Genomic DNA, 25,947 nt, shown 5'->3' on the forward strand with positions numbered 1-25,947 from the left:
CAGATTATTGTATTAAGAGTTTGTTTTTGTTATCAATAAAGTTTTTATGAATAAATACTTATTTTTAAGAAACTGAGCTCCTATCTCAGGTGTCAGGGTGGCTGAAGCTGTGGCGGGAAGAGTAATGCTTTGTTTTTCTTTTTACCTCAGATTGTCTTCTTACTGTGACTCTATATCTTTTATTCATTCAGCTCCCACAGAAAAGGCAGCGGGCTTCAGAGAGGCCCTCTCAACTGTGGCCTGTCTAAAGCCATTACCAGGTTATAACTAAGGAGGCACAGGTGGGTGGCAACGAGGTAATATGATGACCAGGGACGGCAAGTCCTGTCACCATGGTGCTGCAGTGCAACACAACAGCTTCTGTCACTATCATCAATGATCTCCTGCTTAGTGATCAGGCCTGCAGACAAAGCATAGCCTCATGATTTACAGGTACACAGTTACAGGTATTTACAGTATGAATGTTAACACTTGGAAACAATCAAAATAACAACAAAAAAACAAATGCTTTATGCTCACGGGTTGTAAGAAAATCCATCTGAACAGGATCTGCAGAGTCTATCTCCATGGGTAGCAGCTCTGTGAGGTCCTACTAAATGGTGATGCTTTGAGATAAAAGCTAATGTGAGCATGCTAACATGCTTTCAGTGAAAATGCCAACATGCCAGTGTTAAGCGGGTTTCATTTTTACAATGTTCATAATATTAGTTTTGCATGTTAGCATGCTAACTTTGCTTATTAGCACCAAACACAAAGCTCAGCTGAGTCTGGTGGGTATGATATGTTTTTGCAAGGTTTTTGGCTATTTTTACACCAAAGACCAAAATAGACCTAGTTCTTACTTACTACCATGCCATTAGGGATGTTAGTGATTCATTATTAATCAATTAATCGCCGTTAAAAATTTAACCAATTAAAAATGTCTTAATCGACAATCAGAGATGGGCACATATACAATAAAACATTTTTTTTTACAATAACAGATTACAGATACTTGCTTTTCAAATATATCACAATAAAAAACACAAAATACTGGTATGAGAAAATGTACTTCATTAAATTACAAGTAATTTGTCATTTAAAAAATACAAAGACATTTTACATAAACCAATATTACATTTTAAACATTTAGTTGCTTCAGTATTGATTGGATTTTGTTTGCGAGTTGCTGAAAAGCGACAGACAGAAGCTCCATAATTAAAATGAAGTCATTATATTGTGTTATCTAGTTTATTATTCAAGTAACTTTATGTTTACCTTATCTGTTCTTGTATTTCCTAATGTAGCTGACTGATTTTACATCAAACATAGATCAGGTCAGTGGTTAAAACAATTTGCTAATGGAAAAAGATCCAACACATTTCATATATTATTAATGCTTAATCGATAATCGATTGTTAAGGCAACCGACTATTGATTAAAGAACTTACTTAAAATTTGCATCTCTAATTGACATCCTTAATATTTAAGCTGGGTGTGGTTTGATGTCCTCTAACTTAAATTCAACTAAACTAAACTAAAATATTTCAGACCAGGCATACACATGCTTTTCAAGAGTGATCTGGGGGTGCTAAGGTCGAGATGAAAAAATAAGTTTAGGGACAGATGATCTGATAAATATAAACCAGTTTCACCAATTGTGTGATTTGCAGTCTACACAGTGATCTGTAAAATGCCTATCAAATTAATAACTTTTGTTTTTCAATTTTCTTTCATTTTTTTCATAGGAGAAATGTTTATTTCCCTCTGCTTATTGCCTCTTTGTATCCTTTGTGACTTATTGTTTTAATGTTGAAGCACTTTGTTAAGTCTTTTTTTGTTATGACTGCTACAACTGATTTGACATTGATTTTATTCCTGAGGTTTAATGATTATAAGTGAGAAACCATAGACGAAGATGGTTCACAGACATGTGAAGAATTAATGATATGGGCAACAGAAATAGCCACAGCCGAGCGTAATGACAACTGCTCTGGGTTTTTTTGTAGGACTGTAAGAAATTGGTGAAACTGAAGTACTTCTTTGGCGTTTTTTTCACTGTCAGGTTTAGAGCAAGCACAAGTATTGATATGCAAACGGAAAATGAAGGGCCTCTCTACGTCTGGTAATGGCTATATGTGGGAGGATGCACCCAGTATTGCAATGCAATGCAAATAAAAATAAAAAGGATCATTGGAGTTAACTAGGTACTAGCTGCTTACATCCAGAGAGCTGTTTCCATCTAGAAACCACCTGTTAATTATATCAAGTGGGCAATCATTAACGAAATGAGCAAAAAATTGATTAAAAATTTCATTCATTCAAGTGTGGTAATTTTTTCAAGGACTTGGCTTATTTTAAACACTAAACATGAAACTGCAGTGGTTTCAGAAGTTGTGGCAGCAAAAAAGATGAAGTTACAGAAAGAAAAGAACTGGATGATCAATTGCACTGCAATGCAATTAGCAGGTTGGGTTGTGTGATGCAGAACGCCGGGCTTTTCTTCCTCTCAGGCTCTCATGTGTGAGCTTTGGCTGTAATGTAATTTTCTGACACGTTTTACTTTTTTATAAAACTTCAAGTATTTTCTACTAACAGAGATGAAACATGAGCTGCAGTACGGCTGCAACGAGGAAACAAGTACATTCCAATATGTGCTAATTATCAGTCTGTAGAACAAACTGAGGACACTACTCTGCAAATATGGGCAATTTCAAAGGCAGCATATCTACTAGTAGCTTTAAAGGGGTCACAATGGTTAGCATTAAACAGAAGACACTCAGCTATAAACACTGCTCTTATGCTGACTATAAAACAAGATCCCAAACTCTTTGTGAGCTCTGTAGCCCACCTGATTTCCAAAAAAAGACTAGATAAAATGTCTCTAACAGACAGACTTTATGCACTAAGATGACTATTGCATAAAGGCTTAAATACAACTTTACATGAAACAATGAGAAAGTTTGTAAGATGATAGGAGCTTTTGTTTCTCCTCTTGCCCAACGACAAGTCAAAATCTTTCCAAACAAACACAACCTTGGCACTGAGCTGCCCTTGAGGAGCATAACAGACTGTTTATCAGCCTTAATGTAAGCTACTAAATTACAGACATCTTCAAAATTGTTTTATTACTAAAAGAAGAGGAAAAAGGTCTTTGCTAAATTCTAAGAAATCATCTTGGTGGCTGAATAGGTGTGTCCCTGTCTGTGTTTGACTGACAGCAGCTGGCAGGCTGCAGCCTACATGTCATGGACAGAAAGTGTGTTATTAGTGGTGTAGCAGTGGAAGGAACACGGCAGCATCTAACCGAACCGAAGTGACATTTGCAGTTCAGTTTAGATGCTGTTTGATGTGCTGCAGCTGAACAACTAATTAGATAACTAGCCTGCAAACTTATGTTGACAGTGCACTTTTCCCCGGTGAATGTTTGTTTGGTGGCTCGTAGGACAAGACATGTGATTGTGTTTGTAAGTTAGTTAAGAAGCAGACTCTGGCAGGAAAGCTAACATGGGTTGTTGTTGGGTCTGTGGCTCTTGTGATGTAAAGCAGGCTGCTGTCCAGCTGTTTGTTTGACCATCTGCCTATAGAATGCTGATATTACTGCTCTATTCAGTCATCATCATCATCTATTTGTTTAAAATTAAGTGATTTGACTGGCATTATTGAAACAAGTTATGTGGATAGAGAACAACAGTATCCCAAGGGGCACCGTCATGAAACAAAAAAATAAAAAATATAAACTTCTCCCTTTTGCAGATATATATGCTGAGCAGGCACAAACATGCATTTTAATTTACTTTGGACTTCAGTGAGTGGGGACTATTTAAACACTAAATGAAACTGGCACCTCACAACCCAAGACCTTAATCTAAAATCTGATCAAATCTGACAAAACAAATTAGAGGTTATTTTTACACCAATGCTTACACCTCAGCTACTCAGCTAGCCTTACAACCATAAATATGCAATATATACACGCAGAGATAGAAAAGACTTAAAGAGAGTTTCTAAACACAACAAAGTTTGGGTCAGTTAATGTTTGACTATGGCAGTCTGGTATAAATAAAGAATGTAAAAACTACAAAAACAAAACAAAACTGGAAAACCTGGAAAAAGTAAAAATAAGAAGTTAGACTTTGCAACTGGCTGTAATCTCTTGAAGGTGAAAATAATATATCTCAGTAAAACATGTGGCATGTTTTTCTTTCCTTTTAAAAATTTTGCATCTTTGTCTACGTTGGAACATCTCAACTCGGTTCACACAGGTTCAATCTGTACAAAGAAATAAAATTTTCGAATTGCTGCTAATGTCCTCTGTGAAATTTCTTTAATAATATTTGTGGTAAAAGTGCTTCCTGGATATGTCCTCACTCAACACAACAACTTAAAGAGTTTCAACATCAAACACCACCACAGTTAGCCTTCAGGAACAAAGTGAAATACAGAAAATGACTCCTGTGACACACTCCAGACGGAAGCTGATCTGACATTAAAATGGCCTTCAAAGGTCTCCCAGCTCAGACGTGGTATACTTAATTACTTACAGGGGTTCTATCTTTGTACTGTAATGAGGCCTGCTGCAAGAGCACACCTGTGGAGGTTGCTGTGTCGTAGAGATGGGGCACTTGGCTGTGGTCACTGTGACACAATTAGATGAAATAATGCAAATTGTGTGGGGTGACGGTGGAGATGAGCAGAGGCAACTTGGGAGACTGATAATGTTTATGACCAGGTGTGTTTTCCAGCATCGATATGACAGAGTAGATAAACAGGCAGGGTTCAACCAAAACAACTACAAAAATAGTGGTATGAAATATGTAAATGCTTAAGCTAAACGACATTCATATTTCTATCCTGTCTGTATTTCCATGTGTTACATGTTCATGATAAGAGCTAAATGTAAATTAATATTGTACTGGACTGTATTAAGTAGCAGTTGTACATGTAGTAGTAGTTGGGAGAGTTTGTCATCCAAAATAAAACTAATAAAACAATACTGACTGCAAAGGTAGAGATAGCTAGAATACTGATAACAACATTATCGTAGCTTCCAGATGCTGCTGCTAAGGTCCCTTAAGGACAAGAACAGTAGAGAGCGATAAAGAGGTGTTAAGGTATTAATACATACTGCAGAACCACTAAACTGTGTTGCATTGTATGTGTACTGCATCAGACTTCAGTCATCTCATCACCTGCTGATTGATACATAACAAGCAGTCAGTTAAGTTATACTTTATAGGATAGGATAAGGGAGGTATTTTTAAAATATCAATGATAGTATTTGAATGTAATAATAATGAAAGGAAATACAGAATATTGGCATCATGATGTACACTGTTTGGAGTTTGCCTTGAGCATTTTTGATTACGTTATCTCATCGTGCTGTCCTATTCTGCACTGGTTTGATGGCATTCGTCTGGATAATGAGCATCACCAACTGTTTATTGCTATTTGCCCAGATCCTAATATTAGTATAGCAGTAATGGATGAAAACACAAAATGATTCATTCTCATTTTGCTTTGGGCGTTTTGTTTTTTAAATTTGCCCATCATTTGGATGAAAGCTTGTCTATTCTGTAGATGAGTAGTATGGGTTGAGCTTTGAAGAAACAAAAAAAGGGAAACAACAGGTAAAGGAGAGAAAGTTCACCAAATCATCTTTCTTCTAACTACTTCTCTGTCTCTCACTGTAGGGACTAAACAGTCATACTATGGGCTGAAGGGTCGAGAACAGTCTATATTGAATTCTGAGCGTTGAGCCTTCAAAAAACAAATGCAAATGGTCACTCTGGTGCCCTGGATAGGAAAGCCTGCTCTAAACAGAGATGACGCACAGAGCAAAATTTTAAAAAAAGGATAATCAGAGGAATATAAGAGACCAAGTTGTTCCCTGAAACTGGAGAAGATAAGGATTTGAGAGGAGAGGGCAGCTTGGAAGGACTAAAAAAAGATCAAGAAGAAACCAAAGAGAAGAAACTTGAAAACAAAGATGAAGACGATGATGATCCATTCAGAGGACGACTGAAGAAAATGATAGTAGTAGAGCTTTGTTGGTGGTTTCTCTTTTGGCCAGTTTTATCTGCTACAACTGACATTGAAAGCCATATTTCAACTTTTTATTAATCTGACCTTATGATCTTTGGCCTTTAACCAGCCCTGCAGCTATAAGGAAACGCATGTGAAAAAAGGCGTAGGGGAAACGGAAAGGAAAGAAATATAGTTTTGTTCATTTATTATCGGGTTTCAACAACTCGACTCTGAAATTGTATCCATATTTGTGACATCACTGAGCCACTGAGTTGGAGCATCTAAAAAGCAGTTATTTTTACCTCTGACAACGCAATCAGAATGGCTTCATGCTTGCTTGTGTTTGTGCTGATTAAATAAAGTATATGGTATAGGTTTTTATAGTATAAGTTAGAGAAAGTCTACTTTAACAAAATTTTTCAAAGAAAATTGTTTGAGATTATTCATTTAACTTTAAGGTGTCTGTTGAAAATATCTGAGTAAAACTACAGATGGTGTTTTTCTAATTCAGGACTACAGAAGTCAGTTCTTTTTGCTTGTTCATCCAACTCTGAAAATAACATCCCCTTGGAGGCAAAACTATTTTTGCAGCCTAAATCATTTCCAACAAACAAAACAACAGTTCCATTTCAAAGAGAACTCTTGTTAACCAGAGAGACTACATCGTTCTTTGGACACTGGCCAGCAGCGAGCAGGTATGGGAGAAGCATGAGGCGCTGAGAGCTCGGCAGTTAGTCACTGGATGGGTGTTAGCAAATCACAGACTATTTTAATTACAGTTCTGTGCTAGTTACCATTTACAGGTAAATTCTTATAAACCTTAGAGCAAGGGCTCGATTGGGCTTCTGATTTTCTTATTCTCTCACTACACTGTCAAAGGGCCATAAATCTAAATCAGCACTTGAAATGCATGAACAGTGAGAAAAATATCCAACTGAGCGGTGTCAGACTGACAGAAGCTGTCTGGTAAGACAAGACCTATGAGCGTTAACCCTTGGACAGAGGATGTGATCATGTAGCCAGTCTTCAATTAAACACAGAAGTGTGGTGCCATTCTGGAAATGTCAGATCAATTCCACATATACTGGCTCCCAGCATCTCCTCTTTGCTCATTACTGTGTGATCGCACACTGCTGAGGGAACAGGAGGAGAACTTTAACCCTAAATCTACTGCTTTCCAAGGTTGAATCAGACGATAGTGTTATTTTGTTAATATGGTCCAATCAGATATGTTTCATCCACAGGTTTAACTTACACAAGTCAGGGAAACCAAAGGATAAAGCAGGTAAATAAACGAAAATGTGATACTGTGACACTGTATGGGTGTAAAGATAATTGTGAGGACAGATAACTGTACAAAGGACAAGTATAAACTCATGGCCAAACATCTTTTTTAATACCGTAGAGTAAGAACATGCAATTAGAATACTGGACTGGATTCACAAGGACGTTAATATGAATTGGGGCCTGAGTAATACATCAGCATGAGCAATATCACTGTCATCAGCTATTTGTGGTTGCCAATCCCATCAGATTCTGCTCTGATCTGGAGCTATTTACCAACAGGAGGATAGTTTAGAGATTCCTTCTTAACTTTTGGGATTAAAAAGTGGATTTATCTTCACTCCTGTTTATAAACCTGACAGTAGCAGTGATTTGCGGAGGTGACCTCCATTGTCGGGTGTTTATGTACTGTAATGTTGACCGCCGACTGGAGCTGGAGGGGAAATGTACTTTACTCTGTGAAGTTAATGTTACAGACAGGAGAGGGGGGAAACAAGAGAGAGAATCTGACTCTCCACAGTGATAAAAGCTGGTACTGGAGGTCAGCAGGGTTCTTCTCTAAACTGACAAAAATGCGCACCAATCAGCCACAACATTAAAACCACCAACTTAATATTGTGAAGGTTCCCCTAGTGCAGCCAAAACAGCTCTGACCTTACAAGGTATGTTCAAGGCAAGACCTCTGAGGGTGTCCTGTGGTGTCTTTTTGTGTCTCACGTTTGTAGTTGATCCTTTGGGTCTTGCATGTTGGGGGGTGGGGTCTCCATGGATTGGACCACAGATGCCTGGTCAACACCTTGGGCTCTTTGTTGTGTTCCTAAAGCTGTTCCTGAGCAGTTTTTGTGGTGTGTCAGGGCACATTACTGCCATCACTGGGTGCCGTTGCCATGAGGGGGTGTACTTGGTACATAGGTGTTTGAATTGGTGGTGTGTGTCAACTGGCATCCACATGAATGCCAGGACCCAAGGTGTCCCAGTAGAACATCACATTGTAATGAGATGATCAATGTAACTCACACCACTGTCAGTGGTTTTAATGTTGTGTACTGTATGTGAAAAACTGCATGTATTTAGAGTTTTTTGTGGACCAAAGAACTTAACTCACAAAATAAACCACTATGGGCAAAGTAAAAGGTAGTACAACTGAGTGCAAAGTTTGGAAATGTTGCTGCCTTTCTTAATAATGTAGCTGTTTTTACTCACAGACAACAAGATAAAGACAGAAAAGCAAAAGGCAGCACAGACACAGGCAGTCAGAGTGAGGGGGGACTGACATGTGACGACCTGAGCAGGTGTTGAACAAAGAGATGGAACACAGAGTGAAAAGCCACAGGGGCACGAAAGATGTAGAACCAAAGACAACGGGTAGTGACCTCTGTGTACTGCGGACACAGGGACTGCAAGAGACTGCAGCACAATCTCAGTGGGTGACAAAGTACATCAAAAGCTATCCTAACTAAAACAGCATGATAACAAATGCTACAAGTGCACGCATCAATGACCTCCATACATCATTGTTTCAGCATGTTTAACTTAACTAATTTCACACATTAATCCACATATTGTCATTCATTTTCTCGTTTATTTAGACATTTACCATCTGAGGTAAGAAAAAAAAACAGCAGAATCAGCAGATACAGCCTTAGATACCTTGATAGGTACTGACCTTTGGTGCTGACAGTCTTAGAGGTGAGCTCCAGAGTCTCGATCTGCTCAGATCCAATGTTCTCTAAGGTGATGGTCAGCTGCTGGGTCTCTCCGTTGAAAAGCTGGACTGACACAGTGCTGGACAGCTCCTCTTTCGACATCGGCTGAGGTGTGTGGGCTGACCTGTTAGATTTGTGGAGGAGGGAGACCGTCAGTGATGGCAGAGAGCAGAACTCATTTATTTTCTTGCTTTTTTTCCCCCTAAGGCAGTGGTTCTTAATGTGAGGTCTGAGGATGTCCAGGGGTTCTTGAGGTGGTTGCAAGGGGTTCCCAGCATATTGGGGAATAATTTATTTTCACTATAATTCCAACCATAAGTAACACAGTGTCAGACTGTACAACATTTTGTTTATGGATTTCATAGCCTAGACTCTCTGTGATAAAACATCTACAAGCAAAGATCTTATCAGATGGGGAACCCTGGGAAAAAAACCTCATCAAATGTTGTTCAGTGTTCTAATTTTAGTTTAGTTTCGGGTTCCTTAACGTGAAAAACGTTTGAGAGCAACTGCCTTAGGAGAGTATGAATTAAAATTTCTAAAAACATTTTTCAAAGAAAGACAAAAGATATCAGGTGTATATTTGTGAAGAAATCTTTAATGCAGTTTTATGTGATGCAAACAGACCCTTTATACTTCATAGTAATACTTAAAACATAATTTGAATAACAATTCTTCAGGCATTAATCAGCCAGAGATGTGTGAAAAAAGATAAAGTTTCAAATGCTCTCCCTCGTGTTTTGATATAGATGATACAGGCATTTTGGAATCTCATTAGCTGGAACATCATTTGTTGGTGAATCTTATTCCTTCACTGCGGAGTCCTGCTGAGACTTCAGGGCTGCTTTGTGTGTTTTACGATCAAACATCATGTGGGTTGGAGTTCAAGTGTTTAAAATGTGAAAGCTTAACCAAATAATAACTGAAAAAAAGGCCTTGTTTCAAACATTAAGTCATATTGTTAAGAATGGAAACTGGTTCAGCGCAATGTAGCATAAGACTCATTTTGCATACTCACAATGACACTTACAATTGATTCTCAAGACACTACAGATTATAGGCCTACAGGATAGTTGCCAACTCTCCCAATTTTCATGGGAGCTTCCTGTTGTCATTGCCCTTCCCTGGTTTCCTCCCGGGTCCACAATTCTCCTGTATTTCTCCTGATTTCTGACAAATTTTCGATTCTTTTGCCCCTTTTAGTAATCATAACCTGATATGGCACTCGACAGTGTGTAGTCTACTATACTGTTGCGCCTCATCCTCCTCAGGTAATGATAGACGGGCAGAGAAATGGAGAAGAAATACTCAAGAAAACTTCAGGCTTCCTGTCGATCCACTTTTTGATCAATCACTGGTGTAGCACCGCACACACCCTCACGCCAGAGGGGCAAATTATTCTGCAATTTTCCAGGGAAGTTTTCCAAGTACACTGAAACATTTTGGTTTCGTAATTCTCCATATTTTTGAGGTCTCAAGATTGGCAAGTATGGCCTACAGTATACAGCATATATGCCACGAAGAATGTAATAGTCCTTTAACGAGTAAATCCAAACGTAGATGGTTGTATTTCTGGCCACATCTCAATCAATGAAATCATAGCAAAGGATTCTCATCAACTGTGGAAAGCAAAACATCTGCAGCTGATGCTTTAAGTTTTAAAGAGCTGCTGGCATCTGTTTTGGTAAGTTATGATATAAATACAGGAGCAAATATATATAGATGAACGTGGGTGTTCTCTACAACTTTACCATGTCTCATTATATATGCACATGTTCAGTATCGTAACTGTATTTATACCACAAACCACTCTGCCTGAGGCTAGAATTAGAATGCCAGTCATCACCAGCTGCCTTTACTTTTTTTCTGAACTTGACAGCGGGTCAACACAAATATAACTCTTACTGATATTTCAAATGCATTTTTAGAGATGTATTAGAGCACTGGAGGAAAATAATGAAAACTCTAAATGTTTTTTTGACTATACCAGCAACATGCATTGTTTGCATTTTATCAGATATTTCCCTCCTTTTAATTCAGTAAAAGTGTTTTGTAAAACATTGCTGAAGGCACAGGGCAGATCGATGCTCTGAATCATTCAAAATGTAGTAAATAACCAAAGCGCATGTTAAACACTGATGTTAGTAATGTGAAAAAGAGAAACTGTAAGAACTGAAGCTTTTTGCTGGAGATAAGAAGATTTCTGTGAAGTCAACAAGGCACCTTTGTGACAACAGTCAGAGCTGAAGATCTACCTGTGGACTCACCCAAGGGACCACATATTAGATTTGAAATCTATTTGCTTCATGTATCTGCTATAGTACTCTTCAACACTGGCGAATAAAAAGATTTTCCACATCAAAAGCTTTTGAAGTGCTGTACTTACAGGCATGACCTAAATAGTGGATTTTGCAGCAGCTCCACTGTCAGAATGATTTACAGCACTCCAACTGTGTGCTTTACCTGCTGTATTTTTCTAGTAGTAATTTAACCCATGATTTCTCCTCTTATGTTTCCTACTTCTACTGCATCCAAAATGTCATTCCACCTTACAGGTGGTACATGAAAACAAATGCACTGGCTCCTCTCAGAGAGTGCAGCTATTTCTGATGGAGGAAAAAATGCTCTGTTACAGATATCAACAGTTTTGTTAGAAGATACACGGCATAGACTTCCACTGTGTTGTTTTGGTTTGGTCTGTATTTCAGGTGCTTCAATATACAAGAGCATGAACAGTGTATGAGTTAAATGTGCTGTGCTACTTACTTGTTAATCATCACTTATACTCTAATTTGAACATTTTAAAAACAGTAATTCTAACTATCAGCATTAATTTACAGTTTAAGTCACAGTCACTTTCAAATTAAAAGTATTTTATCAAATCCAAATTTGAAAAAAATACCTTTTGCCACTGGCATTATATTGTTTATTAAACACCTGTGGTTAGATTTTATTTTAAAAGTTCTTTTTGTGATTCTCAACTTTCTGTAACTTTCAAATACTGCTCATGATCAAGACGTCTATTTTTATGGCCACTGTTAATCTTAGTGTTGGGGTAAATGTTAGAACGAGTTCAATGTTAAATGTCTGGTTTCTCAATTAAATGGTTGGGTGCACAAATCCTGGACCTGATCTGACCTTTAAGCAAGTGACACTGGTAGTTTGAATGAAATGCTGCCCAGCATCAAAGGATGAACTAGAGTTTCCATTACTGACTATAATATTACAATATGATTATTATAGAATAACTGAAGTGTGTATTAGTTGTGACTTTTAGCCATATTTGTATCCATAAAGCCTTTTTCTTTCGAATCAGAAAGATACTTGAACACAAGTCAATGAATATTTTATAATGTGACCAAAGAAATAAGAAATATCCTAAGATTCAAACCTCTTCACAGACACTCTCCAACATGTTAAATCTTCAGGGCAAACACTGCACTTAGCATGTTGAAAACATTCAAACTGGTCTTGGTAAATATCTCTCTTTCATTCGGCATATGTGGGTTGAAAGTGAGTTGATTCTTCTGCATCATTGTCGTGATAGGATTTGTCATAGATCAAACAGGCGAGTGGCACTCTGCTGAACAATTACCTATTGTTTCTTTTTGGAAACTGAGTATCAACACTATCCAAGCGGAGTGCAGTCTGTGAGTAGCAAGACAGTGACACATTTTTCATTGTTTTGGCTCTGGACTGCAGCACAATGGATCTGAAATAAAATAATGACTATGAGTTTAAAGTGCTGACTTTCAGCTTTAAGGGTGTTCACATCAATCGTCGGGTGAACAGTGCCAGACTCGTTGCCCTTTCTTATTTTTATGGCCAGACAGTGCAATGTTCTTGTCTTGTCTACAGTCAGTCACATGACCTCAAATCAACACAGCATGTGTTTCACTAACTGAAGACCAGAATGAAACCAAAAGGTCCAAACACAAGTAAGTGACTGCAAAGGTTTTGCTACAAAAAATCTTATAGGTCAGGCAGACAGACAGCATTATATTAGCATTGTTGGGCAAGAATTCCATAACAACCTTTCAGTGTTATTGGAATTTAGGTGGTTTGATAGAAGACTAGACTTCGGCGCCTCCTTTAGACTTTGTTTGCAGGCGTTCTAGCGAAATTCTAGCCTGCAACAGGATACATAGGGACATTTGAGAGGGAGGGCGTTCCTATTGGCTGTTCTACAAATGCCAGTGCATGTGAACGTCACTTCAGATGGTGAAAGCCTCAGTCCTGCAGAAAACTTGTCATAAATATCCAGTTCCTTCTTTGCCTACAACAGCATATAGTACAAAATATGGTGTCAACATGTCTCAGCTCCACATGGAGCTTCAATGCCATGGAGCTTGTATCACTAAGTGGCAAAGACACATGATGACAGTGGAGGATAACATTTGAGGAGGAACAGTAGTGTGTGTATGTGTGTTTAATATACTAGCCATGCAGCTTTCACTGGCACAAAGCTGAGGATGTCCAAGGTAACAGCCAAATGATGCATCGACCCTCTCACAGAGAAATCAGGTCCTCCTCTGTTTCTGGCCTTCACCAACTGTGACTGAGGCTGTCAAAAAGGATGTCTGGACCATCCTCTCACCCCGCTGTTAGACGGCATTGCAGATGCCTGGGGCACTTTGCACTGGGGCCACAAAGTGCTGGAGACATGTCAATGAGAAGACAAGTCTAGGCAAGAGGGGCTGGGGTCTTGGTGAGGGTCCCGACATGGGCAACCAACCCCTTCTGTTGCCGTCTGAACATGTGGGTTTGGTGGGAGGGGCTTTGCGGAGTAATATAAGGCAGCAGAGAGAGGGGTGGAAGGTTTTGCACTGTGTGTGTTCAAACCTCTGAAAGCAGCTTTGAGTTTATCCTGATTTAATGATTATAATTTTGTTCCAGGTGGATGTGAACATACTTATGTCTCATTTCATATCCAATGTGTATAGAGCTCACAAAATGAAAAAATACGTCACTGTCCAATTTTCTGCCCTGTAAACCAGTCAAATGATCCACTGTGGGCATTACCAAACTCTGCATAAACACCCATCTGTAGCCCTGCCTGTCTGACTGTGTGTAATTTTTATATGAATCTCATACCCACAGCTTTAAGGACTTATTATAACCATGAAAATGACTCAGATGGTGTTCTGACCGTGGTAGTGATGTGCTGAGCTGGAGACGAGGAAGGGAGGGAATGACTTCAACCAAGCAGCCACTAGTCTTCACACCAGCCAGGCCCTCCAACAAACAATCACTGGTGACACCAAACACTGACGTGTGGTAACCTGGGTTCAAATGCAGATCAGAGGAAACATTTAGCTGCAGTGGATGATGTTTTTAAGAACAGGAAGTTAAAAGTTAAAATCAAGGCTAAAATTTGCTTCTGATACCAAAACGCATGCAACAGAATTCACAGCTAATTTGTCCACATCATTATTATGTGCAATGCTAGAGTAATGGAGCAGGTTTTCAGCTGGACTCACCATTGACGGTGATGTTGCCAGCTGTACGTGGAACGCCAACCAGAGTGACAGGGTACAGGCCAGACTCTGCAGGTAGAGACAACGCAGCAGGCAGGGATTCAAACTCCACTCCAGAGGTCAGCAAACCCTGAAAACAAGTTAGGAGAGCATGGAGTGTGATCAAAATGTTATGCTAAACTTTCATGAAAGCATAAAGGACACAGAAGTAGAATCTAATTCAAATCAAAATGACAAGTTCTTGGCAAATGATAGCATGAATCAGCCAAGATGAAAAGGTTAGAATAAAATATGTAGTGAGACCACACAAACTTTGAATCTGTGTGCTTTTTTGTGAGCACAAGCTTAACCAAAGGGCCATAGCTGTAAAAATGTCTCTTTAAAGTTATGATGAGAAAAGTGTCTTTTTCACCTGCAAGGCTGGGTTGAGAATTAAAGTGTAAAATCCTTGACTCTTCTGTATGGAAAGCACTTTCATCACAAAGAGCACTTCAGTGAGAATGTTTTGAGATTATTAGAGTCTTTTAAAGTCAGAAAAAACTGGTAACAAAAAAAACAACCTCGACAAATAATAAAATCTCTCAGCTCTCATTTGATTCTTTGTGCACTCCATGCTAACATGTCCCCCAGAGTGATGTGCAGCTGTCTGATTCTCCCACAACAGTTCAGTGGGAAGCATCTCTCAAACTGTTTCATGTGATTCATCATCTTAATCTACCCATGATGTCCTGAAGATTAAATCTTTGTCACCACGAGATGGCCATTTACATTGGAGAAAATTGCTCTCCATGGGAAACGGCTGCTTGAGCCATGTGTGTGTGAGAACTGAGAAGTGAAAATAACAGCTCACAACACCGAAGGAGGAGAGATCAGACAGGTTTCAAATTCAAGTCAAACATTCTCACTAGGTGTGACTGTGACATCTCATGCCGAGGAGTTTTGTTTTTATACATTGGGAAATTTTGAGCTGGGTTTCCAAAGGGATTTGAGCCCTTGAACAAATATTTTGGGTGTGGAACTCAGAAATACCAGTTACATAAAAGAAATGCTCAAAGGACAATTCAGATTTCCTACAACTTGGCTCTTGTTATTGCAGTTTTGTCCATTATTTTATTGATTATACTAACATTGTACTCATAGAAGTAATTACTGAGATCACAAGGCCAAACAATCAGATGGGTTATTTGTTGACCCACCACCTTCCCATATCAGCCTATATATTAGTTCATACAGCAATATTACCAATAGGAAGGAAAGCAAAAACTACTGAAAATAAAATCAAAGCTCTAATAAACTGGACTTATGCCTATGAAAGACCTCATATCTAACCTCAAAAATGTCTTATTGAACATCCTGTAGTGATACCACCATCTGTTGCTGAGCGCCTTATTAAAAGGGAAGCAAATGCTCCGGGTCAATGAACAGCACCGTCAAATTCACTGTTATCTTATGAAACAGTAATTAAAGGTGGTCTTTAGCCTCCTGCTACTTGTCTTGCATAAAGCTGTCTGTAGAGATATATAGGAATATAATACATGTATACGATACTGTCCCTGTAAATATATTATCTTCACCATGAAGTCACTACCATAACTGTAGTTCCTGAGCAGTTTGTTTCTGTATGTATTGTAACATTTGTCACTTTTTAACAAATCTAAATGCTGTTTCGCAAAAGTCACCAATTTACAACAACACTAAGGCCAAGTTCAAGGCAACTTTATCTCTTAGTCGAGCGACACAGTGCTCAACTTTTGCTGGAATGCAACATAACGTGCTGCAGTGGCCAATCAAATAACTACAAGCATAAATTCCAAGTGGATTATATGAATCATGGATTACTACTGCTTTGTGATAAAAATAAATAAATAAATAAATAAATAATGCTGCCACAATAACTTTCCAGAGTTGTATGATCCTGTCTCAAAGTATAATGAACCACTGTGCAGTGTTGGCATCTGATAAGTCTTCAAAGTTAGTTTCTGGATCAGATGTCTTCCAGATACCTGAAATAACACACCCCCCATCATGAGCCATGTTTTGTGAGGCTAAGTCAGCACTGTAAAATACTCAAAGTGCCAATGTAAACAAGCAGATATTTTGCAGATATAATGTTGAACATTTTCACTCTTGAGCATTTTAGCTTGCTAACATTTATTAGCCAATTATTAGCGCTCACCTTAAAATACAGCTGAGGTTGATAGGAATTCTTAGTTTAGCAGAGATTTGGCCATAAAGAACAGGAAAAACTCTTTTTTGGCAGGAAGATTCACTGCAATTCATCTGGTTGTTAAGGTATTTTAGTCTGGACCAAAGTGGAGCCAAGCTGCTATCAATACTGAAAGTCATCATGTATAACATTAACACTTCAAAGGCAAGGCAAGGCAAGGCAAGGCAAGGCATCTTTATTTATATAGCGCATTTCATACCAAGGCAACTCAATGTGCTTTACATAAAAAAGGAAGCATAAGACAGAATAAAAACAAACAAAACACTGAAAACAGAGTTAAAAGCAAGAGCAAATAAAAGTAAAATAAAAGAAAATAGATAAAGTTTTAAGTTCTCAGCTATAAGCACGTGAAAAGAGAAATGTTTTTAACCTGGATTTAAAAGTGCTTACAGTTGGGGCTGATCTCAGTTCTGCTGGTAGTTTGTTCCACTTGTGTGCAGCATAGCAGCTAAATGCTGCTTCACCATGTCTGGTCTGAACTCTGAGCTCCACTATCTGACCTGAGTCAGTAGATCTCAGAGCTCTACTGGGTTTGTACTCTACTAACATGTCATTCATGTATTCTGGACCTAAACCATTCAGTGATTTGTAAACCAGTAGCAGAACTTTAAAATCTATTCTGTAGCTGACTGGGAGCCAGTGTAAGGTCTTAAGAACCGGGGTGATGTGATCTGATCTCTTTGTTCTGGTTAAAACTCGAGCTGCAGCGTTCTGAATGAGCTGCAGCTGTTTGATGCTTTTTTGGGGGAGACCAGTCAGAAGACCGTTACAGTAGTCTAGTCTACTGGAGATAAAAGCATGAATCAGCTTCTCCTGATCAGTTTGGGACATAAAACCCTTAATTCTGGATATGTTCTTAAGTTGATAAAAGGCTGATTTGGTGACTGATTTGATATGGCTGTTGAAGGTCAGATCTGAGTCTATCAGCACGCCAAGGTTTCGGACTTGGTCTTTAGTTTCTAGAGACAGTGACTCAAGATGTTTACTGACAGCAACCCTCTTCTCTTTATTTCCAAAAACAATGATCTTAGTTTTTTCTTGATTTAACTGAAGGAAATTTTGGCTCATCCATAGTTGACATTAGAGTTCTGTAGAATTTGACCCAAAGGCAGCATATACAGGTTAAACAGAAGGGGTCCAAGGACTGACCCCTGAGGAACTCCACACGTCATAGCCACTCGATCGGATTGATAACTACCAATGGTCACAAAATAACTCCGTTCCTCTAAGTAGGACCTGAACCATTTTAGGACTGTCCCGCTGAGTCCTGCCCAGGTTTCCAACCTGTCCAGCAGTATACTGTGATCCACAGTGTCAAACGCAGCACTGAGATCCAACATGACCAGAACTGACACCTTGCCTGAGTCAGTGTTCAGCCTTATGTCATTTAACACTCTAATAAGAGCTGTTTCTGTACTGTGGTGAGGTCGGAAGCCTGATTGAAATTTGTCGAAGAGTCCACTGGAGTTCAAGAAGTTGCTGAGTTGATTAAAAACCACTTTCTCAACGATCTTGGCTATAAAGGGAAGATTTGAGATGGGTCTGTAATTGGTTGAAATGGTATTATCCAATGTTCTCTTTTTTAAGAGTGGCTTGATGGCAGCTACTTTCAGGGGTTTAGGAAACGTGCCTGATTGAAGTGAGAAATTTATTATTTGTTGCAGATCTGTTTGGACAGAGCTTATAATAGTTTTAAAAAAGTCAGATGGTATTGTGTCAAGACAACATGTCGATGTTTTAAGATGCTGAACTGTTTCTTCTAAGGTTTTTTGGTCAACTGTATTAAACTCTGACATTACCGTTGATTTATTCCTAGGTGATTTTAGGGATTGCATCATTGTATTATTTTGCTGATTTGTGTTGATATTTAGCCTTATGGATTTGATTTTTTCATTGAAGAAGTAAGCAAATTCATTGCATTTTTCTGTGGAAAAGAGTTCTGAAGCTATCTCTTTTGGGGGGGTTGTAAGCTTATCAACCATAGCAAACAGAGCACGAGTGTTGTTGATGTTCTTATTAATCATTTCAGTAAAGTGTTGCTGTCTAGCCTTGAATAACCCATGGTTAAAATTACAAAGACTTTGTTTGTAGAGGTCATAGTGGATTTGAAGTTTAGTTTTTCTCCATTTACGCTCAGCTTTCCTGCATTCTGTTTTCAGAGCCTTTACCATCAAAGTGTTCCTCCATGGTGTTCTCTGTCTGGTCAAGGTCATCTTAGTTTTAAAAGGTGCAATGGTATCAATGACATTTGAGATTTTGCAAAGCAATATGGACTCTGGGATCCGAGCTTAATCACAACCATGGTCTCTTCCTCTAAAGTCAACATGCCAGTTTCACCTGCTGATATCCATACATTTCTGTGATATTTGATGAAAGGTATGTGAAATGTAACTGTAATGTAACTAACCAAACTGGGTTTGGTACTGACACTAAATGTTTTTACAAGTATGCCTGGGAATTTCATTTGATAGATTATCATTTGTAAAACTACCTCAGCAGTCTGAAAATTCTGTTGTTTCTGTCTGTCGGCTTGGCAGCTGGCTGTGATGTCAATTGCAGAATTTAAATAGGCTGTGATAAAAGAAATCAACAATACAATAGAAAAACACAGTGTCTAGTTTCCTCATTAGCAGTCAGACGATACCTGCATGTGGCTTTAAAGTCTTTTTGAATGTGTGTTTTGAACTCATGCCCCCCAGAATAACTGTATTTACATTCTCAGTACGCACTGGTTGGTTGCACGAGGCAGACTGAGGTGACGTAATGACTGCATCAATCCCTAACAGCAGACACTACCTCACTAGAGGGAAGGCTGCCGGAGAGCTGAGCCACTGAGGTACCACAGCTGTGATTTAAACTCTCCTTGCTTTCACTTCAGGACATTACACACCTTTATTGGACAGCAAAAGTATCAGTGTTAACCTATTGGAAATAGTTCATTTTCATTCAGCCTTGAAAAGGTTAATTAGCCTTTCACTAACAATAACGATTAGAGCATGTGCAAAGTGGATAGTATTGTTTGAGCTGGTGTGCAGACACTTCATTGTACAACACTGGCAGTATGCAGTTAACCTTTTGTTTTGATTCAACTATTGCTACGAAAATGGTATGATTACTATTTGAGTATTTCTTTGTTCTGGCACATAACTGCACATCTGATAGCAACAAAAACTTCATGCAGAGAAAGCCAGACACAATAAAAAAAAATACACACTCCCAAGACAGACATTTCTCTTTGTACTGATTTGGCTCAAAATTTCACCACCCCACGTTAAATAAAAATACCTTTTAGCACTTTTCTCAATCGTACAATATGATTTTATATATATATTATTTTCTTTTTTCATTATTGAAGTAAAGGATGAAAACATCTTTACTGCAAATAACTAAACTGAACTGAAGGACAAAACTCAAGGTGTTATTTTTTTTTGTTCTTGTTTTGTGAAAAAGTAAATAAATATCCAAAACTTATTTGTGGGGAAAATGAAGCATGTGACGGTGACCCCTCTGAAAATGAGGCGGTGGGGGTGGGGGTTGTGGTAAAAAGCACTACTTTAATAGAAAATCAATAAAGCACAAAGCAAAGCTGGGTATTAGTGCTGAAGTCGTGTGGTGACTGAGAAAGAGGGCTTGTCTTGCCAAACTACAGGGTCACCTTGATGACGGAAGACGGAAAAGTGACCTTATGTGTGTTTGTTTCCCAGTGTGTTTCAGAGAGCTGGTTTATGTACAGCGGATGGATGGTTGTTCGGGTCTAACGGCAGTCACTTTGTCTGGGGTACAGAGGAGCTTTTGGCAGCTTGCGTCACCCTGTCTGTCACTACCTGCGTGACTCTACAACACCACCTGAGGTTCCCAGCTGCCATGGAGCTGTGAAGGGCTTCAGCCTCCATCTGTGAACTGATCAATTCACCTTTAGGTGGGGAAGACATCTAATGACATCCTCATTACTATCTGACCTTGCCTGTTTGACTGTTTCAGCTCACAGCAGTAGTACTGTAACTCCCTGAACTTCAGATGACACTCAAATCACTCATCAAGTGCGTACGCCAACAAGGTCCTTCAGGCTTTTGTAAGTTTGGGTCTGCAGAGCATTCTCATTAGAGTCCTTCTGACTTCCTGCTGCCCCCTCACATATGAGAATGACAAAAAATAATTTACTACTACTGCTACTAATAACAATAATAATAATACTGTTAACTTTATTCAAAAAAACACCTTTAAAAACAGAGTTTACAAAGTGCTTTGACAGACAAAGCAAAAGCAGGAAACGCAAGAAGACAATTTAATAAAATAAACGATAATATAACAGAATAAACAAAGAAGTTAAAACAAAAAGTCAAAACACAAAAATGTCAAAATAAATAAATACAAGAGGATAATAAAAAAGATATCATATCATAAGACAAATTAGAAACAGATAAAAGGATTAAGAAGAGTGAAATAACTAAAAGGATACAAAGCCTAAAAGGAATTTTTAAAAAAGAAGACAACTTTAGATAACAGCAAAACTACAAAAGTTTTTAAGGTTTTAAAGGTAGTTACTGATTTTGCGAGCCTCATCTCCTCATGTATGTCGTTTCAAAAACAAGGAGCCCTGATGGCAAAGCATGATCACCTGAGGGCCTGAGAACAGGCTTATATGGGGTCAGCATTTCCGCTACGTATATCTTGGGGCCAGATTCTGCCGATCTTTAAAAGTGATCTGTAAATTCTTAAAATCAGTTCATAATTGGACAGGTAGCCAGTGTAGTGATGCCAAAACTAGGGCGATTTGATGTTGTCTGTTAAAACCAGTGAGAAGGCTGGCTGCTGCATTCTGGACAAGTTGGAGGTGAGAGAGGGACTTTTGTTTATGCCAAAAAGGAGGGAGTTACAGTAGTCGTAGAGTGCATGATTGATTTTTTCCTGGTCATACAGTTCTTAAAAACGTTTTAATATTTGTGTTATTGTTTTAATCATATAAAAAGTAATTTAGGAATGTTTGTGAAAATCAAAAAAAAAAACCTTCATTGTTTTTAAATGTCTTGTAATTTTTGTGCAGGGGACTATTTTTGGACCCAAGTGTCTTACATGAATTCAATTTTGACAAAATCATTAGGGGACTGGGCTGCAACTAACCAGTATTATCATAATGAATGAAAGCTTTTTGTGTCTATAAATGTGAGAAAATAATGCAGATTTATTCCTGCTGGCAAACCTATGATCTCCATTTCCCGAGGGCTCGGACATTCACAAAAACAAACAATTAACTTTTCACACGACTCATCCGGCCTCTATCAGCCCCAACAACTTCAAAGCACAATCAAAAATTTAAATAAATTAATTGCGTGGCTATTACATCAGGCACAGGCTTATAATCAGATCATAATCAGAAAGAAAAAGCAACATGAGATGTTTTTATCCAGATGTTATTAATGAAGCACAGTTGAAATGTAAGACAATTATATTGTAATAGTTGCCTGCATGACATGTTGTGCCTATCTTGTGCGATTTTGACAAATATTTTTACACAATCATTCTACTGTAATTTGAGGACATACACGACAGCAGACAGCTAAACTGTATGCCACAGCAATTTGCCATGAGATGAAGAGGGAGAGACAGCACCTGGACGCTGTGGGACTAAAGATGTGACCCTCGACAGTTCATCGCATAGTTTATAATTCTGCAGCGCAGTAAGGACACAGATGTTGAATCGTGGAGACGAGTGTATATAACGCAGCTCAATCTGTTTGTTGCCACTGTTAATGGTCTGCTGTATATCCATACAGTTCACTGATAAAACACAGAACTGTAGTCTCACTTTTTACATTAGTCTTCATGATCAAAGTTTTTATATCATGTCAACTTTATTGCCATTACACTCCATCCACTCGTCCACATCCGTCTCTTCTTTTTCTGTGAGTCTGCATCACACTGTTTTTAAATCAGTAGATGGTTTTATAATGCCTTGTTTTAGGTGTTGCTGCAGTCTCCTCAGCACCCTAAATGAAGCAGTATATTTCACCTGATTAACAGCACAATAAGAACGTATGAATTTTCAAAGATGCATTTTTAGAAGTCCCTCTTCAAATTGTAGTTTCACAACAACAGACCCACAGCAACAACATCCGCCCTCACATGGCTTAATTACGTAGCCTAGTGTAAGTGCAGTTGGATTCTCTCAGCACAGCAGCTGTCTTTTCCTAAGTCCTTTTGAATTCTCCTGTCTCCTTTCCTTGACCTCATGACGTATTGCATCGGGGTAAAGTGGTTAGGAAAGCACTATTCGACTGCAGCCCCAATGTTGTTTCTCTCCTGTGTTCTTGTGTTCCTGTGCCCCTCCCCAGACTCATTTTCCCATTACACCTGTCTTGCATCAGCCTCATTAGACCTGCCCTGTTACCAGTGGTTTTACCAGCTTATCAGCTCCTTCCCTACTCTCCATTCCTCTACTCATTCTCCTCACCTGTGTTTCTCAGCCTCTCTCCACCTGCACCTCATCCTCTCATTAGTCTAGTTTATATTCAAGTCCAATCATTAGTTCAATCTTTGTCGAGTCGTCTGTCGTGTTTGCCTCTTCCTGCTGTTCAGTTAACCTGTTCCCCTGGTTTATTTTGGAAAACAGTTCTGCATCTGCTCTACCTGCCTGCTGCCTCTTGCATTTGGGTTAACCTTCTTTGCTCTCAAGATGACAATATGATTCAATGACAATTGAGGACTTTTACTTCATGTATGTGTTTATGGTTATATACATACTGTTCAACTTGCCATTTATGTTTGATAAATCTATATTTTTAGAATACTTTAAACACACGGGTGAAACTTAAGGAATGATGGCGGGATGGGAGACTTGGTTGTGGAAAATGTCCAAGGAAACATCTTTGCATTGGTCCAGTGTTCCCAAACCAAAAGTTATTAAAGTTACAAAAGCATTAAACAACAAATCCTCAGATTTGAGAAGCTGGAAAAGGCAAATGCTTGGATGGTGAGACAAATGATTTAAACGATTAAGTGAGTATCAAACTACTTTTTGAATTTTCCTGAAGTTCTTAATAATTATTTTCAACGATGAAAGTCAACTAGTCTCTGTATGTCTAGAGGGATGAAACACTTTTCTCTACCGCAGCCACACTGTGATCTAGTAAGATTTCTCTCAGTGGAGCTGTTACGACCATAAGCAAAGGGGGTATGAGGAAGTAACATAAGAACCAGATTTTAAGGTTTAACAACAAAGGATTTTTATTAAATGAAGCTTCAGGTCGTCTTTACTAAAGGAGGTGAGGTAAAAGGGAACAGAGGGCGCACGAGTGCTGTTCAAAATAACAAACAAATATAACAAAAGGAGAACTCTAAACAGAGCCTATAATCTTCTAACTGGAAAACCAAAACGGGAAAGAAAAACCTCACTAACTAATCTACTATAAACAACAAAATACACACCAAACAGCACCCCTAACTAGTGAATGTAACAAAGGAATATCTTCGTGATGAAAAAATCAGTGAACAGAATAAACAACGAAACCCTGCCCAGTCCCAATACATCCAGCTACCAACCTCCACCGTTTTCCACGATCTAATACACAAGAATAGTTTTCACCGAGGCAAGCTCATCACCGATACACCACAACAAAAAAGCCGCCTCGATGCTCAGGCAGCTCCATTTAAATGCCCGAGCCACGGCAATTGTCTCCAGCTGATTGGTCGGCCCGAGCGAAGGTGCGGCACGGGTCGCACCAATCACTGTCCGGTTCCCAGGCTCCAGCGTCACCTGCAGCACGTCCCCAGCTGACAGCCACACCTAGTACAGGGGATAAACACAGACTCACCCGCGCCGGGACGTAACGGCGGGGGCCGTAACAGGAGCTTTAGCACACACAAACACACGCTCGGAGACAACTGCCTGGTGATCCAGTTTAAACCCTTTCCAGATGCTCAAAACTGGAGGTCGCCTGCATTTCCTGTGTCTATAACAGCATGTGCTGTTATCAGACGATGCAGGGTGGCTAAATCAACCAGCAAGACCTGTCCAAGTGGATTTGGCATCAGCTCTGAGACAGCCACCACAATTAAGAGGCCACTGTCTCCATTCACACTCTGCCGTGAAACTTTCATGGTAATTTGTTCTCGACTTTCCAAATAATTACAGGCAACATCGCTTTTGACAGGTAGTACATTGCATGCAATGCTGTGTGTGCCGCTGCTATGTAGCAGCTGAAGGTAGACCTATCCCTGCTGGCCTTTTATTGAGCCTGATGATTGCTTTGCATTTCAAGGTTGTCTCAAATCATTGCATTCATAAACAGACACAGCAGTGAGCAGGAACAACAGCAATTTATTTGGTAATTTTTTGCATTCTTGAACCTGAAAAAGTGGCTCAACTAGTGTGCGTTTGTGTGTGTTTGAAAAGGAATGATAATGGTGAGCAGAGTAGAGAAGTTAGAAATGGATGTTGCAGAGGTGTAGGTTTGCACTACCGTCGGAGGCCCTCCAATAAGGAATTGTTCGGAACTGAAAAAGCTGCAGTCAACTGGCAGCTATTAGACAATACAATTAGACTGGACTCCCTGATGTCTGACGGCTCTTTTCAAACTTTATTTTGCACAGAATAGGAGCTCAAATGGTCTTCTGCTTACCTCAATATAGAACCTATCTGGTCTGACAGGATGGTGTGTGAAACAATGAAAGTAATGGCACTACAGGGGGTGTGTCTCTCCCTAGTGATGTTTTCTTACTGTCAGGAGTGAGAGGAGTTTGTTCTCACCATCTCATACAATCATTACGGTATTAAACTGTCAAAAAAGCTTTTAGTGTCCCTAAATTAGGCTATCAAGGATGACAAAGCAATTCCACTTGCCCCGTTGCAATTGATAGGTGGATGCGGAAGGACTGTTTGTATTACTAGTGTGAGAAAAGCACGTCAGCAACCTCCTGCTTTCACAAAGCTGTTGTTGTAGATATTAAAAAGGATTTATCAAGTATTTAAATCTCTGAATGCGCCTTCAAAGCATGTTGAAGTTTGGGTGTAATAAATTTCACTGACCATGTTCTCCACACGAAGTTCGTAAGGCATTGGGTTGTAGACCATGAGCTGCACTTCACAAACATCTCCCTGAACCCACTGGAAGTCTGGGAAAAGAAAAAGAGGACATGAATACATTTGAATAAGATATCAGTGGTATTACAACCCATTTGTAACTAATGAGCTGAGAAAAATACACCATTAGACCCCATTGGTATTAAAGATCAAAGGCAACACTCAGTG

At 39.0% G+C, this 25,947-nt stretch overlaps 1 protein-coding gene across 1 annotated transcript in view; it reads right to left on the bottom strand.

Annotated features, from left to right (window-relative positions):
* Positions 1–25,947, bottom strand: part of trappc9 (trafficking protein particle complex subunit 9) — a 215,450-nt gene that overhangs the window by 147,324 nt on the left and 42,179 nt on the right. Inside the window, exons 12-15 of the mRNA XM_073463457.1 lie at positions 25,726–25,811; positions 14,477–14,603; positions 14,146–14,278; positions 8,957–9,120 (exon numbers count right to left, since the gene is read on the bottom strand). Of these exons, the coding sequence (XP_073319558.1) occupies positions 8,957–9,120; positions 14,146–14,278; positions 14,477–14,603; positions 25,726–25,811 (510 nt within the window). The remainder of the gene's footprint in view (positions 1–8,956; positions 9,121–14,145; positions 14,279–14,476; positions 14,604–25,725; positions 25,812–25,947) is intronic.

Source organism: Pagrus major, chromosome 3 (assembly GCF_040436345.1).
Source record: "Pagrus major chromosome 3, Pma_NU_1.0".
NCBI lineage: Eukaryota > Metazoa > Chordata > Actinopteri > Spariformes > Sparidae > Pagrus > Pagrus major.